Source organism: Canis lupus, chromosome 6, assembly GCF_048164855.1.
Source record: "Canis lupus baileyi chromosome 6, mCanLup2.hap1, whole genome shotgun sequence".
NCBI lineage: Eukaryota > Metazoa > Chordata > Mammalia > Carnivora > Canidae > Canis > Canis lupus.
Genome location: NC_132843.1, coordinates 6933197 through 6952184, shown reverse-complemented (window position 1 = coordinate 6952184; position 18988 = coordinate 6933197). Strand labels below are relative to the sequence as shown.

The following is an 18988-nucleotide window of genomic DNA, read 5'->3' as shown; positions in this document are numbered from 1 at the left end:
ACTTTTAAAAAAGGAAATACCTACATTCATTGAAATCAGATTAATTGGATGGATTGACTTTCCCTCCCAATAACATGAAGGGAGAAGAGGTCTAGTAGTTAAATCCTGAGTCTATCAGAGGAGTATTTCAAAGAAAAATGAGCATCTTTATAAAGACTGAAAGACTAATAGAACAATATGTAGGCATGAAACTTTCACCTTAAATACAGTGCACATGAAACATCACCTTTATTTTTTGTAAACCAGGTCATAACATTATAGGAAATTCTCAGAATATCCAAAATAGGACAAAAGAGAGGAGTTGGCAAATTGCAACAACATCAACCTTCAGAAAATTCTCCAAAAAGTGTAGACACCTTCTCATACCCTTAGCCATAAAAACAAAGCAAACAAACAAACAAAAAATGGCATAATACTAGAATTCTACAAGCATAGGCTAGAAGTCTAATGAATTTCTCGATTCAAAATGGCCACAAAGGTTATGGGGATTTTTCTTCATGTGTAGGGTAAGAAAATCTTTTAGGGGACAAAAGGGTACTTGTTCTCTGAAGTACAAATAATTCCCCAGAGACAGTGATGAGTGATAGCATTTACCATATAGATTTCAATAGATGTAAGCCGTTTCTTCAGTCAAGTCTCTACCAGCATGGTGTCCTGAGCAACATCAGAGGGCAGGATTTTCAGGTACTGCCTCTCCGTAACTGCTGACTAGTCCTTTTCTCTTTTACAGCTGTGTCTTCACCCTCGTCCTTTACAATGAAAACGAATACACTGAGCACATCGGTGCCCAATTCCTACTACCCAGGTAACAGATTTTTCCATTGTTCATGCGTTCATAACCCCTTAGCAATCAGAATCAATCTGCGCTCTCACTTTGCTGTCCATGATGCTTGAAGAGCTTAATACGTTTGATGTGTTGTAACACGATGCTTTCTATGGCTTTCTGCGGGAAAAGTGGGGGGGCCTTTCATCAATCATTTACTGTTCTTTCTCTTTTTACTTTCTCTGCATTGACCCGCTTATGATGTATGACAGACCCATTTGTGCCAACTGCAATTTTAGGTGAGAACATTTCCCTTTATCACAGTTTATTGCAGGAGTAATTTAGAAAGTCATTGGCCACTCTATAGAAGCCTGGAGTTCTGTTCTGTATGATGCAGTAATTGTAAGCAGGACAAGGGGGTGGTGGGTGGCCTGGGGGGAGGGCATAGTTAATAAAAAGACTTTCTCCAAACAGTCTCCATTGATAAGAAGGGTTTGCCTCGTGTATGTCAGAAATGATACCAAGGGTTCAAATGAACTATCCTGGTTCTAGTATTTTCCCTTTCTGTGTTCAGAATTTAAAGTCAGATTTGATCCCAAGGGAAAACACAGTATGTCATCACTCCGCTGTGTACTTCCAAAAGCTGAATTCTGTAATGTGACAGTCATAAAAGTAAAAATTGCTGCTGCTTATTTTCACTTACCACTAAGCACTAAAAACTTCAATTTCAAAAATAGCATTTTTCTAATTATGCCAAATGTTATGCAGAAAAAATGATCACAGTGGAGTTTGGGTCCCCCACCCCTCCTTAGAGCCTCTCAGGGCACCCCAGCATTCCCAAGTGTCTGTCACACAGTGGAATTTCAAAGGAGCTGATGTTCTCAGCAGCAAAGTGACAAGATGGCACTTTATAATCACATGGTTTATTATGTGTCAGATGTCACTAGAAATGAAATAAAATGTTAGCCCAGTGGTGCAGAACACATTGAAAATGCGAACTGTTCCCTTGGGGAGCTGAAAGAACTTCCGTTTGTCCAATGTAAGAAGGTTTTGGGGAAATGGCGTTACCTGGCTCTGATAATCAAACAAGCATGAGCTGCTGTTGCATTTGAGATGCATCAATAACCCAAGTGTATCACGGCTATGTTCTCTCTCTACTACTAACCTTACCGAAAAGGAGCACAACACAAACGACTTCAAGGTATATACCAATTCATCGTAGCAAAAGTTCCATCCTCAGCTCTTCAACTCCTGCTTCCTAATTCTCTTTACAAGGGTTGATATCTTTGCAACATAATTTTTCCCCCTGTGCTTCTCTTTTCTCTAAGTTGTTACGATTTTTGTACGGAGGGTGATGTGTTTTCCTTATGGTGTTTTCTGACCTTAAGCAAGTTTGTTGCCTGAGTTACAACTCAACTCAGACAGAATGGACATAACCCTAATTTTTAAATTTGCATCATTTTGCAGGCTAACAAACAAAGCTCACTAAAGCCCTCCTCCCTTTTAATACCAGCTAGATGGAGGAAAGGCTGCATTTTTATTCTTTTCGTAAGTAAAGGACACAGGCTAATTTTAGGCACCCGAACAATGTCATCTACATGCAGATGACATTTGCAGCATCTTTTGATAGGCAAAGATTTGCGATTTCTTTGTGTGCCACGGCATTCATTCTACAGCTCCTCTAGTAGATATTCTGACCTTGGGGAAGCTGGAGTGGGGAGGGCTGAGATGTGTACTGTCAGAGGGAAGAAAATGTTCAGATTGCACAGCAGGATTAAGATAAGCTTATTAAACAAATATCATTTTTTAAAGTCGCTGCTTTGTTATTATGAACACTAATGACATCTTTTAAATTTGGTTAGGCTTCTTTACCGAAAGGGAATCACTTGAACAGACAATTCAAGTAGCAGAAATGATGCACATTTGTGAAGAGTAAGTCAGCCAGATTGACAAATAACTGTTATCACGTCTGGCTTATAGATGTACCAGTGCAGCAAATGGCAGTGCTCGGGAACCGTTCCTCCCACGGTGTTTGGTGCAGATGTGAATCTGTATATTGCATAGTAAGGATTAATGAGGTGATCCCTTGACACCATGGGAAGAAGATAAGCTGTACATACATCTACTCTGGCACTTTTGGGAAACAGCACTATTAACAACTTACATTAAGACAAGAGCGTTTTATTGTGACTTGGAGCTTGGCACCCTTAAATCCTTTATTATCTCCACCTTTTATTCTTATGTGTTAAGGTGCCAGCCTAATAATGTAAAGAGCTTTACCGTGCCTTTACATCATTTTCTTACCCCAAAAAAGGGGGGAAGGAGAGAGAGAGAGAGAGAGAGAGAGAGAGAGAGAGATTAACAAGTAGATAGGGTAGGTAGGTAGGCAGATAGATAAATAGATGTTGATAGATATTTATAGATAGGTAAATAGAAGACCCCACACACACCTCAAAAACATAGCACTCTTTTCAATTCTAGATTTTTCAGCTGGTTTGTTGAGAATTGAAGATAGTCTATTAAAGAATATAGGTTCACAAATTCTTCAAAAACCATCAGAACTGTGAGAAGCTTTGTTTCTGATTTCCTTCTAGGCATAATTTTTAGTGGAAATAATTGTTGGTAACTTTTAAACAAATACAGGAAGTCGATGACAGATGATATATTTTATCAGTAATAATTCTTTTTAAGTCAGATTGAACTGATTAATCACTAATTTTGGTGGAATCCAGAATTTCTAATAGTGTAGGTGACCCAGTTTCATAGAACAGATGGCACGAGAAGCCTTCTATTCCCTCTTTGATATCTATGTACTTGATAATCGCACTCATGTCTTAGATGGCCTCAGTAGTATTTAAATGCTTTAAGATGGGCCCTGCACACTAGTAATGAGGCCGAGATCATAACGCAGCGGGGTGTGCTAAGTACGATGGGAACAGTGGTGGCCACTCTGGGAATTAAACCTTCCAAGAATGCCTACCCCTAAGACCAGAGCCCTACCAGGTTGTGGTGTCTCCACAAAAAAAGACCCAAATGATTCATTTAGGGGACGTTTAGAAGGTCAGTCCACAATGGAGGGCATTTAATTATGTTCATCCCAAAAGGTACAAAACTGAGAGAATGAGAAGAGGCACAGGGGGGAAACTAATTAATGTTCCATTTATTTTAGTATAAAGAACAGAACTTCTTGCTGGAATAGCTAAAAGCTCAATGGATTCAGTATCCCATTTTATGAGCTTGGCAGTTGCCAGCAAGCAAACCTGATGTGGAAATTTCCCAGTTTATTTGTGACTGTTATAATAAGATGGGAACATATGAATGGCTAATTTCAAAGCAAATCCAAATGAAAAACAAAATCATAAAATCAACTTACCACTCTTTTTTATTTTGTCTTTGTGTCTTTAGCCACCTTGTAGTGATACAGGTCCCATTTCAGCAACAGCAACATAGCTACACACTTGTGTACCACCTTTCATACCATGCATCCCCAGGTGCTTTGTGATGCAGATAGAACTGAGGTTTCAGATAACAGGCCCAGCTAACCAAGTGTCCTTGAACTAAATTTCCCTTGGAGCTGAATCTCTGTGAGAGAGATTGAGAGAGAGAGAGAAAGAGAGGAAAAGAAAGAAAGAAAAGAAAAGAAAAGAAAAGAAAAGAAAAGAAAAGAAAAGAAAAGAAAAGAAAAGAAAAGAAAAGAAAGAAAAAAAAGGAAAGGAAAGGAAAGGAAAGGAAAGGAAAGGAAAGGAAAGGAAGAAAAGAAAAGAAAAAAGAAAAGAAAAGAAAAGAAAAGAAAAGAAAAGAAAAGAAAAGAAAAGAAAAGAGAAAGAATATCCATAGCTGAAGTCCCTATTGATAAACAATCTGGTAATTTTAAAAAAATGAACATACACTTTTTAAATAATTTTTAATTCTGTATACCTGAAATCAATTTTGATTTAACATTCTCATTTTAAGTGAAGTTAACATATTTTATGTGACACATCCTCAATCACAAAACAGCTAAAGGGATTCAGCATTATAATTAGCTAACCTGTAGCATGTGGAACTCTTAATCTAATAGCACCTTCCTGCATAAGATATTTTTTAATAGCTACAATTTCTGCAGTTCATTAATCTAATTTGCTAGGAGTCTTCCATTAAAATATAGCCTCTTTAGGCTTTTTGACCAAATTTTGACATTAGTTTTGTAGTACAATTTGGTTGACTTGTTCAGGAAATTTAAACAAGAAAATGTGTCGAATACAAATAAGACTTAGTCAGTCATTACTTAGTTCATGGGGAATGAAGAGCAATTATGATACTATTTTAACCTCCTTTTTGTTTTTGAGTGCTTATATTAAACACTCCCATCCCAAGGTGATGGAAGAATTGAGGCCTTGACCTCTGAGCACCTACAGATAGAAAACTTAACTATCAAAGGAAAGCACAGACAAAAGACTACCTGTAATTATTCACACGGTATTTTTGCTTATGCCCTGTTTCCTTTTTCTCCTCTTTTCTCCTGATATGTACCTTCTTAAAAGTGCCAATAAATGGTAAGTTCCCCCATTCGCCCATGGAAAAGGTGTGAAGGGAATGAATGGGAGTGTGTGTCTTATCTGTAGATTCTGACAAAGCCAGCTGGTTCTGCTGTGTGTCGGCCTGCATGTTAGCTCTTGTAGAACATTCCATGTGTGATGTGCTGGTCCCCAGTCTTCTGTCAAGCTTTCTGACACTGGAGCATGCGAGTGACTCATCAGACCCAGTCTGTTTCCTAGTTCTGCTTTCCTTGGAGTTCATGTGTTGAGCCCACATTTTCATTGCTAGCTTTATAAGCCAACCCATTTTGTGCACTTTTCTTTTGCTCACAGAACATTTGTACAGAGTTTATTACTTCATCATACAAACTAGTTAACCAATCTTTGGAAGGATACAAGGCTGGTTTGGGGCCAGGCCTTGGTGAAGTTTCAGACTGAAACTTCTATAAACTGGAGCGCCCAAAGGCTAAAGGGTTCTTACTGACTAGCTTTGTGAAACCAATATATCGTTTGGACTGCTTTGTAAAAAAACAAAGATTTCTGCCTCATTCCTATCAGTATTGCCAATCCCATTCAAATTTCTAAACATTTTAACTTTTCTTTTTTTGCTGAGCCACCGTAGGGATTATTGAAGCTGTAGGTGGAGGGGGTTTCAGCAGCAGCTTCTTAGCATTCTCAGTGACCCCCACGTAGCCCATGGTCCCCCTCACTTCCATCATGGCCTTCTTTTCCTTAGACGAAAGCCACACGATGGCCAGCGACACCAGCAGCTTGGTGCAGTCGCACACTTACAAGAAGAGGGAGCCGGCTGACGTGCCCTACCAGACTGGGCAGCTCCACCCTGCCATCAGGGTGGCAGACCTGCTTCAACACATCACGCAAATGAAGTGTGCCGAGAGCTATGGCTTCAAGGAGGAGTACGAGGTGAGCACGAGCGCCGCACCACAGCTCCTTCTCTGCCATCCTGGACGTGATGCCAGGGATGGGCTCCCAGCTCCTGCAGCTGACCGGCGGGACCTGGGAGGGCTGCCAGAAAGGGACCAGGCATGTCATCCTGGGGTCTGTTCCCATCTGGCCATGAGATTTATTACCGGGAAGGTAACGTGCATAAAATGGAAAAAGGAGGCCGAATTCACCTTTTCCATTATTCCTCATAAATATGCAATGAAACAGAGGCCTACCAGGCTCTTTCCTCACTCATGATTATGCTTCTTGGCTTTTTCTGTAATTATGATGTTAAATCCTAATAGTGTTGTGGTAGTTATCCAGGAAGAAACTGTCCACTTAAAGCAATTACAGACCAACCAGTGATGTCATGTGGTGGAGATTAGTTCCCTGTAAAGGGGCTGGCTAGTGTCACGGCTGTGACAGCTGTTGTCCTGCCAGCCCAGAGAGAGTGCGGCTATACTGGGATCTAGGGTGGGCAGCTCTCTGGGGCATTTCCAGGCACAGCAGTGTTCTCTCACCTTTTCTAAAATGTAGGGCTCACTTTACCACCTCAGTCATTAGCTAATTCTGTTGGAAAGTCGTTCAAGAACTGGAGAGAATTAACTGATTTGAAGAAGTCTGATTCAAAGACGTGTACCATCACTTGAGTGTGTGCATATGGGCGAGGCCAGTGAAGGGGAGGAAGCGAGCAGGGCTGGACTTCTTTTTTTACCTTATTAAATAAAATTAGTTCATACTCATTGATGAAGAAAAAGCAGCTTGTGTACAGTGAAAACAAGATTATATAGATGTGTAGCTCTTGACATTTTAGAGTGTGTCTCTGGCACTACATCTACCTAACCAGCTCATGATTGGGAAACATTTTGTCTGGAATTAAGAGTATTTTAGGGAGTGCCTGGGAGCTCAGGTGTTGAGCATCTGCCTTCAGCTCGGGTCATGATTCCCTGCTTGGCAGGGAACCTGCTTCTCCCTCTCCCTCTGCCTGCTGCTCTGCCGTCTTGGGCTCACTCTCTTTCTCTTTCTCTCTTTCTCTCACTCTGTCAAATAAATGAATAAAAATCTTTATTTAAAAAAAAAATATTTTAGGGCAGCCCGGGTGGCCCAGCAGTTTAGCATCACCTTCAGCCCAGGGTGTGATCTTGGAGACTCAGGATCGAGTCCCGAGTCAGGTTCCCTGCGGGGAGCCTGCTTCTCCCTCTGCCTGTGTCTGTGCCTCTCTCTCTGTGTGTATGTCTCTCATGAATAAATAAATAAAATGTTTAAAAAAAATAAAATATAAAAAAAGTATTTTAAAAATCAGTTCCTACCACCTCCATACCCTACGAGTTTCAAACTCTGCTTCTTTCTCCTCTCGGGGACACTCATGATACTTCATTTCATGCCCCAGATGCTGCATTGTCTTGGGTTTAGCTCCGTTTCTGAGCCGAATCACCAAAGAGTTCATTACAGCAGTCAGAGCTGCAGCACAGCTATGCCTCTTTTAAGACTGGGTCTTTAGGCCAGCGGAGACATGCTCTGCTCTGCTGACCGGAGCATCCTCCTGTGTTGCCTATAACCTCGGCTCAGAAGGCTGCTGCGCCAAGGAAACTAAGGCCTCTGGGGTTGGATTTCAGTCCAGGCAATATTTTCAGATGAAGTTCTGCATTTTAACAACACCCAACTTCTTAGATCTACTGTTAGCAATTTAGCTTGTAATTTGGTGAAACTGACTGCCTCTGCATATCTCCTCATGCACTTTTAAAGGCTAGCTTAGGAATTAATAGGATTAAGAGTAAGACTTCCAAAAGCATTAATATCTTATGAAAGACAAAATTAGGTTAGTGAGAAAATATAAGCCTAATGAATAGAAATGATGTCTTAGTTCTATCCAATATTCTGAATGCAGATATTGCTCAAATGTTTATTAAAGATGTTCATGTCAAAGAGATTAGTTATAGGCTCAAAGAACAATTCATAAAATCACCTGAGTCCAATTTTTCATGGACTATGTAAAAATACCTTGAGACTTCCTATAACACACTATAGATGATGCGTATTTGAAAGCATACCCAAAAATCATTTCCCATTCATATCTCCTGAAGAAATATGATTTATAAGTACAAACTAAAACAGCTTATATTCATTTGAAGCATATTCTAATTGATGATTTATTAAGGGTTATTACACTGAAATAAAATGTATTAATTATGTTTCAAAAAAACTCTTTTTTCCATCCTAGCTGTTCAGTGGATCGGAGAAGACTATAATATAAACATATACCAATATCACATTGCACACCTAAAACTGACAAAATGTTACATGTCAGTTATATCTCAGTAAGCTGGGGGTGTAAGTGCTTTTAAACACCAAAACCATTATCAGTTTGTTGTTTTTTTTAAAGAGGAAAAGAAGAAGAAAGGAAAAAAAACTTAAAAAGAACATGTGCTAGAAAGGAAAGCAGGAACAAACAGGGAGGTTAAGAGGAGAATTATGAAATGGAAGATTTTGTAGGGATTAATCCTAGTGCTCCACACACAGCTCTATGAACCTGGCAGCTAAGTGTGCATCCTTTCATTTAATCCACACTGGAAGTCAGGAGTGCCCTGACTGTCTGGTGTGGTGTGAATCTTGTGGTGGTTTGGGATATGGAGTCTGATCCCAGACTGCCCATATTCCAGCTTAGCCCTGCATCTTCTATGCTGTGTGACCTTGGGCAAGGTGCCTAACCTCTCTGGGCCTAAGTTTCCTCATCTGTAAAATGGAATACCTATAGTGTCCACCTCATAAGCTTGTTGTGGAGATAAACTCATTTAGCTAGAATTGAAACTCATAAGTGCTAGAATTGAATCTGCATTTAGTTGAAGTGTTAACTAAGTAAAAGAGGAAAATACGATAAGATCCAAGAGAAAAGTTCACACCATGTTCTTTTCGGGGGAACTGTGTCACCTTGTGGTTTCAGTACATCTCTGTCATTTCTTGTTCAGCACTCTGAGGATAGAATGAGCCAGTCATTTTATGGCTCCGTACATTTTTGCTTCATCTAAAACACTCGATGGTTTCCTTGCCATGCACCTATCATCAAAAGTTCCCATTAATAAGTAACTTAAATGGGTAGATACATTTGATTCTGTGGACAAGGAGTTTGAGAAAATAAGTATTTCAAAATATATTCTGTCCCCTTTTATTGCTAAAAGAATATTTTCATATAGAAATTAGGAAAGTCCTAGGGAATGTTATGTGACTGTCGACCACCAAATACTGTTTATTTCTTAAAAAGGTTCTAGGGTGTCTTGGCAACAAAAGATGGAGGAGAGGTAGTTAATTTAACAAGTTGCTATGCCCATTAGTCCACCAGTGTGTACTAAAATACATGCTCAGAGTCTGACACTGCTGGGTACTGGGGAATGCAGAGAACTTTCTGCCCTGCCCTCAACCTCAGAAAGCTCGCCCCACTAGAGGAAGCAGCCGTACAGGGACTACAGCATGCCTGTCAAGTTAAACCCCATGTGAGAGATTTGCAGCAGGACTTTCAAGGCCACTGGAGGCATGTTGGGTAGTCTGTGGCACCAGACTGAGCTAGGATGAGCTAGGGAGTTGGCCAGGACAATGTAGAAAAAGGCAGATTCCAGGTAGATACAAAATCTAGACAATGGGATATACTTAGAAATGGCGGTAGTGCTGTGTGCCTGAATCCTAGGTAGGGCGAAGGGTCATGGGTGGTCAGGCTCGGATCACACAGCATCACACCAAGAAGTTTGAACGTTACTCTGGAAGTCAGGGTAACTGAAGAAAGACAGGTAACATGGGTCTCTCCTGTATTTGGATGGAGACTCATACCTGCACTACTTAGCAACCATCTAGTTTTTTTAAACATTATGTGTATGAGGCACACAGGAATTGCTTGAAAGACAATACCAGCACCCAGAAAAGTAAAGGGGAGAGGGAAACTATTCACTGGAAAGCATAATGTGAACTACATTGCTCCATTTCCATTCAAAAAAAAAAAAATGCTATGGAATGCTTGGCTTCATGACTCACTGAAGCAATGAACGATGTTACATCTCGGAGGATAAAATGTTAAGAAAGTCTCCAGTGAGTGCCGTGACACACCAGGCTCAATCAGTTGGTCTTTCTGGTTTTCTTCAGTCCGTGTATATCGAGAAAACCTAGCCATCTACATTGTAAAATAGTTTTGAAATAGTGACTTTCTCTCTGTTGACACCATTTCAACCAGTCTGTCTTTATCTATTCCAAGACAGAAATGTCTGAAAACTGTCCTAGGCGCTGGAAGGATTCATTACCATTCAAGTAGCTGACAGAAGTGTGTCCAAACAAAAGGGAAAACATGTGGTGGGGACGAGACTGAGTAGCACTGAGTGCAAATTTTATATTTGATTTTGTTCTAACAAGATCGTCATATGGCATATCTCACCAGGGAGATGCAGTAATTTGATTCAAAAGAAACTCAGACATGAATCACAATAAAAAAAAGTAAACATGCTGAATTGAACAGAAAATGGCAGGTTGTCATCGGAGAGTGGATCAGGGCTCTCTGGAGAAAGACTGAGCAGAAAGGGCAAGTTTGTTTATGTTGCTGCAGAAGAGGAGGTGTTCTTCCTCCCAGCAAGCAAAGAGCAGTCTATGCTAGCCTCTGGGGGAACAGCTGTGGTTTTACCAAAATTGGGAGAAAGGAGATAGCTGCCCATGAGGAACACAAGTCGGACGGGGCCATCCTTCCCCCAGAGACTTGGGCCTTTGTCCTCTGGAGTCACGGTGACTCTGCTGCTTCTCCCTGAACTGATGGGCCCCATCCTAGATGCAGGTGTCTGGGCCCCTGTCCCTTCTCACTGCGCCGGCAGGTGGGAGCTACAGGCTGCTGCGTCCTGCCACAGGGAGCCTCAGGGGGGACCCTGTGGGCTTGGAGAGCAAATTCCTCCCCCTCTGGGGTCCCCAAAAGTCTTTCTTTCCTTCTCTATTTTATGACTGAAAGTCCCTCTGGGGATCCAAGCAGAAAAGACGTTAACCTTCCGTAGGACCACAGTCACTTAAATCTGAAAGAACACATTTCGTGATCATTGTAGAATTCAGATAAAAGGACAGCACGTCGAAACTACTCCCAGATAGGGCATCCTGAAAAACACAGATGGCACTGTTTCATTAGCTAATAATATTGCTGTGGGGCACAAAAATTTATTTTCCATTTGCTGGAACTAGAACTTACAACCTAAGTAACTCTTTGCAGCCTGCTCTTGAAAAAAAATAGTGTGTACATATATATCTAAATACATTTAGAAAAGTATTATTCTCATCCCACTTACTTTTCTCCTGTATATTTCTCAAGGGTACGAGCACTGGTGATTAATTGTATAATTGAACATGGAAACTGTTTTGCAGCTCAATTTAAACTGGGAAATTGAAGATATTATGCCAGAATCTTCGGGCTTAAGTACAACCTATGCATTTTTCTGAAACCCTGATTTTCTTTAAACATGTCCATCTCCTGGTAGCAAAGAAATGGATGGATTAGGTATTCTCCTCTCTCATCCTTCCCCCTCTTTTCTAAGTAAAATAGCCAATTTTGTTAAATGGAGCACCATGTTAACATTGGATGCGTGTGTGCATATTTGACGAAGCTGTAGCAAGTGAAGAAGGAATTATTATTAAAACATCTCAATTGCCCTTCCAAGTCTGTTTTTTGCTTACTTGCATCCTACCTCAGGAAACCCAACAAAACTTAAAGAAAAACCACCCCCTGAAAGCTGCCTCCACTCTGTGGACCTTGCACTTGTAATTCCTCATTCTGGTTCAGATGTCTTTAGACAAGACAGACCCTTGGATGGGAAGACAGACGTGGATGCTCAGTGGGGACACCCGCAGAGCGTGGGGAGGACAGCTCTCCCCAGGGGTGCCCATCTCTCCCCTGCTGGAGGCTAGCTGGCAGAGGGAGAACTGTACATACTTCTAGAAAAGTTTTAAGAATGGCGTGGTGCGCCACAGCATCTTTGTTGAGATCTGAAAACAGAGGAAGGGGCAGGTGGAATTAAAGGTACTTTGTGTTACTTAGCTGATAGAACCATTGCCCGACACAGCTGGTTCCGTGCTTCTGCGCGCAATCCGGGGTGGAGGCACCCCCTTCCTGCTCACCTCCAGCCCACACACTTTTCAGATGTGCTTTTCAGTTCCCATTTCATATTCTGAGGCACCAGCTGAGTCAATCAATTGCCACAATCAGTGCAGGTTATTTTCTATTCCACAGGATACAAAACAAACAAAGCACAACCATTGAAAGCTTAAGGATGCGGAGTTAGAAGGAGCGTTGGCAAGCACTGTAAATGCATTAAGAATCACAACAGCTGTGGCTCCAATGGCTCTAGCAGCCAAGTGAGTTTTGACATGTTTCTTCCTTTAATTATTATGGTGATGCTGAGCTGGTCCAGGAGAGAATGATTTAAAAAAAAAAAAAACACCCTTCTACCTGAAATTTTGAAGTTGCTCCAGCTATTTGGGGCAAGTCAAGTGCATGTGTTGATAGATACTTTCTTAGTAAATAAAAGTTTCTGCATACTTTTAAATAATGCAATAGAAAGGGTTGATTTGACTGAGTATTTGGTTTATTTTTTTCTGAACTGTGAATATAAAAGTGTCTGTTCTATTTATTGCATGCTCCATGTTGTCCTGCTTGCTTTCAGGACCTCTTGTGTGTTAGCTGGCTTAATTCAGTTGCTTTTTGCCCATGCCCCTGATAATATCACGTACAAGCTCAAACTTCAGAAAATTTGGTTAAAGATTGTTACTTCCTACAACACTATGTCTTCTCTCTGATGAGAGTTGATGGCAGTAGACATTTACCAGTTTGTTTGAAGCGCCTCTGGTCAGCTGTCTGGTTTCCATTTGGATGCTGGTTGTTAGAATTTTCTACCCTGGGAGAAGTTGAGTACTTTTCCCACTTGTTAACATGCTTTTAGTGTCGGATGGCATTAGTCACAGGACCTGGCCCAGAGGGACTGTAAATGTGCCTGTGTCCTAGCTCTCGCTGACCTCGTCTGTTTGGGATCAGTTGGATGATGTTGCCACCCACGAAATTGGCCTAGCAAGCCTCCGCAAGGCCATCATTGCCACCTCCCTCACCCTTACCTCCCCATCAGCAGCTTACAAGTCCAGAATGTTCACCCTCCTGATCATTCCCAGTTCCATCCCTAGGAATCCTCTCTGACCCCACTGCCTGGTCCTCTCACCTTGCCTGAACCATCATGACAGTACCAAGTTATCTCTCCACATTTCATGTCCTGTCTTCTTCTCCACTCTGCAATCAATTTTCTTTGTAAAACATAGATGTTATCACATTTGATGCTCAAAACTCTGCTGTGGATTCCTTCCAAAACTAAGAAACTCCTTAGCATAGTATACTCAGACCTCCATGACTCAACTCTAGCCTGCCCTGCAGGCTTGATTTGTGACTGTGGCCACCTTCTACCATGTGCCTTATAGTCATCTCTCATGCCCCAAGAATCTTCATGTCTCTGGCAGTTCTTCACCTTGTGACCTCTGCCTAGACTGACTTCCAGCTCCCTCTTCATGTGACTGATTCTGTTAGACCCAACTCAGATGTTACCTCCTCCAAGAGCGTTCCTGGTTCTCCCATCAGAGACAACCTGGCCCTCCACAGTCTCATGGCTCTGAGTTCAAGTAACATAGTAGGCAACACATCCATTGGAAATACAGCAGGCAGTATCTTAACTGATAATATGGTAGGCTATCTATTAATTGGCTCATTCAATAGATGTTTGACAAACACTACTAAATAGAAGTTACTTTATATTTGCTAACTTAATTCCCGTGTATTTAAACACATATACCCTTAGAAGGGAAGATGAAATTAAAGATGGATAGAACTACAACAAAATACTCGCCATGATGTAAACCATCACCCAGGATCAAGTGAGTTAGCAACAGCCAATGAGAAAAAACTGTGCTGACCAAGTTGGACCTTACCAATAACCGATCGTATTAAACTGGTACTAATGGATGTGGGTCTAGCTAATCAATCATTCTACTCACTGAACGCCAATCATGTGTTTGAAAATTTTAGGATCATATTTGTAAACCACGTTTGCTTTAAAATTCTTATTTAATTTCAATAGAAATAAAGTAGAATTATTTAGGTGAGGCTTTTTAACATGAGTGTTCCGAGAGAGAAACTATATGTCATCATCATACACAGTTTGAAAGCTCATAAAAGTAATTTGTGTTGCCGTGGACATATTTCAGCAGGGAGCAAGGTTTGGAGGAGCTGACTTTTCATAAAGTCTTAATTGGCTCTGAGAGTTTTGATCATGATATTGATGGTACCTACTTCTGTCTAACACCTAATGTGTTCAGCACTGTACAGAGACGCACATGCACGCGCATGCATGCACAGGGATATTTCTAACCACAAAGCTAGTACATCATTATCATACCCATTTACAGACAAGGAAATGATGCCAAATTTAAGTAACTTCCCCAAGGCCATCCCGCCATCAAGTGGTAGGATTTATCCCATCTCTGTTGACTCTAAAGCCCATGTTCTTTCCATTATGCCGTCACTGCTGCATGCAACACCACAGAGCTACAAACCTATGGAAATTAACCTTGTGTTTTATTGATTTGACTTGTGATTTCATGGCAGGAGTGTTATTTTTCCTCTCTGTGTTTTTGTTTGCTGTGAAGTGTTCTGTCCTTTGGCAGAGGACCCATCCAGCCCTGGGGTCCCCGCATCAGTGCCAACTCTGTGTTTCCTCATCTCGGCAGAAGCAGATGCTGCCCATTAATCTCGCTCGGTGCCCCAGCTCTGAGAGTGAGGTCACTCCAACATTGCCCCTCTCCTGCTCTAGTTTTTCATTGTTGAGAAATACAGGAAACTCATTCTGCAGATATCAGGCAGCCTGGCTCAGTGGAAACCCACCAAGACCAGCGATAAGCTAAAACCAAACAATAGCTCTGGAGATCATGGATTTTATATGCTGTTTCCCTGGATTATTACTGCCATCCAACCCAGTAGAGGTAGGAAGGGAGGGAGAAAATGAATATGTAAACTTGAGTTGTGTGTGAAAGCCCAAGGTTTTCTGAAAGATCCTTTCTGGAAGATGTTGAATCTCTTGTTAATGAGATGATACAGCACAAGGATGACAGTGTTGTTAACTGGCTGTCTGACCTCCAGGCAGAACCAAGATAACATCTTTAAGCTTTGACCACATAATATGAAAAGTCAATCATTTTTTTTCCAAACAGTAGTGCTATATGGTAGAAAGCACAATAGATTTCCAGTCAGAGGATATGGGTCCCAAGCCTTTGACCTGTCACCTTACTGAAGAGTCAGCTGAGACCCTCATGCTGGAACTTCCAGCAAATGACTCAACTTCCCTGAAGCAACTCAATCAGTTGTGAAGACCAAGTCCTTACTATATGTCTCTGACATCAGTAGTGCCATCACTCAGGGATGCCAGACTTCTAGTTTGGTTGACATATTTCCATGGGTGGAATGTTTTCCAGTGGGCAGCACTGACTGGCAGCCTAAGAGCCACAGCTGGCAGTCACTGCTGTGTAGAGTGCCATTGCTCAGGATCCACAGGCAGTTCTCTGGCTCTCCCCTGCCAATTGTGAATTTATTCAGCATTTCTGAATGAGATGGTTTCCATCCCAACAGGACATTTCTATCTTTTCCTCCCCTCCGTTCCTCCAACTCAACCCCTTCTCACTCTTCTAACCCCACCCCATTTCCAAAAACTGAGAACTTTGAATTGAGAGGATATGGTAACAATATTAGTACACTTTTCTGTCAAGCCCTCACATTGTCTGAAATGTGTTCATGATCATAATTCCAATATATCTTTAATCCCCACTGTCCCAGTTTTTTAAGGATCATGGATAATAAGGAAATATATGGATTAAATGTTCTGAATTACTACATTTATTTCACATTTCACATTGTTTCATTTCACATTATAATTCCATGTATTATTCAGACCAAAATAATATTGAATCAGAGCCCATAATTTTTTTGACTTGCCATATCACTGAAAAGAAAGCAGATGTGCTAACTTTTCCAATTTCTTCTTTTGCATCTTTTGAAATAAAAGTGATTTGACATCCATGTTGGAATTTGCCCGTGTTACTCAGTATCTTACACTTTTAAAATTTTTTCTCACCCTCTTTATCTTTTATTGCTGCCCTTTAGCGATACCTTTTATCTGTTTACTTTTAGGAAATTATATGAGAGATACTGAATGGTTATAATGTCTTCATTGTTAATTATAAATATACAGTGTATGTTTTTATATATATTGCATTTATGTACTTTAGGTAATTATGCATTTGAGTTCTTTACCAATTTTATAGCCAAAGTATTTCACTTGGCTGATTACGATGTGTATTTTAAGCCTATTTCTCAAAACATGAAAAGAATGTACTATAAATCCAATTAACATAATCTATCTGCCTAAAGAGAAAGCTTGCTTTTATTTTTTCTCTATTTTAATGGTGAAAATAGTTGTAGGATACAGAGTAACAAAATATGTTTTGAAAGGTTTCCAAGTCCTGATTTTATTGCTGTTTTCCTTTAGAAGCAATACAAGGGCACCTGGATGGCTCAAGTGGTTGAGCGTCCAACTCTTCATTTTGGCTCAAGCCAGTATCTCAGGGATTGAGCTCTGCATCCGGCTCAGTGGGAAATTTGCTTGAGGATTCTCTCTCTCCCTCTCCTTCTGCCCCTCCCTGCACACATTCACACTCTCTCGCTCTCTCAATCTCATAAATAAATAAATAAATAAATAAATAAATAAATAAATAAATACAACACATACTTTTTGAAAGAAATTTGGAAATTTTAAGAAAATTGTAAAGAAAAAGACAATAGCGCTCACCCATAAACCCACCATCAATATTTAGTCCTTTTCCGCACAGAGTATTTTAATGCATTAAAATCATTATATAGTTTCTTTTTTTTTTTTAATTTTTATTTATTTATGATAGTTACACACAGAGAGAGAGAGAGAGAGGCGCAGAGACACAGGCAGAGGGAGAAGCAGGCTCCATGCACCGGGAGCCTGACGTGGGATTCGATCCCGGGTCTCCAGGATCGCGCCCTGGGCCAAAGGCAGGCACTAAACCGCTGCGCCACCCAGGGATCCCCATTATATAGTTTCATACTGTGTTTTCCCACTTAATATTGTACCACAAATGTTTCCAAAGTCTTTGTCTTGAACACTGCTATGATTAATTCCTTGGGTTTATGTCCATTGTCTTCTTTTTTTTAAGATTTTATTTATTCATAGAAACACAGAGAGAGAGAGAGAGAGAAAGAGAGAGAGAGAGAAGCAGAGACACAGGCAGAGGGAGAAGCAGGCTCCATGCAGGGAGCCCAACGTGGGACCCGATCCTGTGGTGTCTCCAGGATCACACCCCAGGCCGCAGGCGGCGCCAAACCGCTGCACCACTGGGACTGCCCCAGTCCATTGTTTTCTACAGGTAGATTTCAAGAGGTGGAATCACTGGTTCAAAGTGTATGAGGAGCTTAAGATTCTTCATGCATATTAACACCTTGCTTTCCAGAAAGATTATACCAATCACACTCATCATGAGCAGTCTCCATGAGAATGCTTACTTCAACGCACCCACGCTGCAATGAATGATAGTCCATTTTTATTTTTAATCCTTGCTGGTTTGAGAGGTGGAAAAAGAGTATCTCATTATTGTTCCATCTAAAACCAGATAGAGGGATCCCTGGGTGGCGCAGCGGTTTGGCGCCTGCCTTTGGCCCAGGGCGCGATCCTGGAGACCTGGGATCGAATCCCACGTCGGGCTCCCGGTGCATGGAGCCTGCTTCTCTCTCTGCCTATGTCTCTGCCTCTCTCTCTCTCTGTGACTATCACAAATAAATAAAAATTAAAAAAAAAGAATTAAGAATAAATAAATAAATAAAACCAGATAGGTCTTTGTATGTTTACTGGCCTTGTGAAATTTTTTTCTAGTGAACTATTCATGTCCTTTGCCCCTTTTTCTCACTAGGGGTTAAGGTCTCTTCCTGACTTGTAGGAGCTCTTCTATGGCCTCCTTTGTTCTTCTGTAGAAATGTATTGGCAGTCCTTAGGCTTTGTGCTTCCAGGATCCACACATCATGTTGTCCCTAGAAAATGTGGACATTTTATACAGTTGCCTTTATGAAAAACTGTGTAATTTCGTTTTGAATTGCTTGACCTCTTGGCAATATTATATTTTCCTATTTGTTAATATGATTTATGTCTCTATCTATTTGGATCTTCCTTTATATTTTTTAGTAAAGTTTCAAAAAGTTCTCCATAAAATCTTGTACATCTTTTAGCTATGTGTAGTTTTTTTGTTATGGCAATAGCATCTTTTAAAGTTACATTTTCTTGGGCACCTGGGTGGCACAGCTGGTTAACCACCCAACTCTTGATTTCACCTCAGGGCATGATCTCAGGTCGTGATCTCAGAGTGATGATCTCATGGTCCTGGGATCAAGCCCCACATCAGGCTCCCTGCTCAATGGGGAGAGTCTGCTTCTCCCTCTCCCTCTGCCCCTCCCCCCATTCATTATTTCTCTCTCACTCTCTCTCAAATAAATAAATAAAATCTTAAATAAAGTTACATTTTCTTTATTGCAAGTATATAGAATATACACATAAATAGAAAGATGTGTGTATGTATATATGTGGGTGTGTATATATGTTTATGCGCACATACACACACATACTATTACCTTTTGTATTTTGCTTCTATGTCC

General features: G+C 40.8%; 1 protein-coding gene across 7 annotated transcripts in view; it reads left to right on the top strand.

Moving 5' to 3' along the window:
• The window catches only part of PTPRM (protein tyrosine phosphatase receptor type M), a 779952-nt gene that overhangs the window by 632880 nt on the left and 128084 nt on the right, over positions 1 to 18988 (top strand). For 6 of the 7 annotated variants that reach the window (XM_072828757.1, XM_072828756.1, XM_072828755.1 and 3 more), the window contains 2 exons: positions 731 to 805; positions 6017 to 6204. In XM_072828757.1, the coding sequence (XP_072684858.1) occupies positions 731 to 805; positions 6017 to 6204 (263 nt within the window). Of the gene's footprint in view, positions 1 to 730; positions 806 to 1035; positions 1063 to 5286; positions 5299 to 6016; positions 6205 to 18988 lie in introns of all 7 variants that reach the window. The other variant, XM_072828760.1, reaches the window with a different exon arrangement.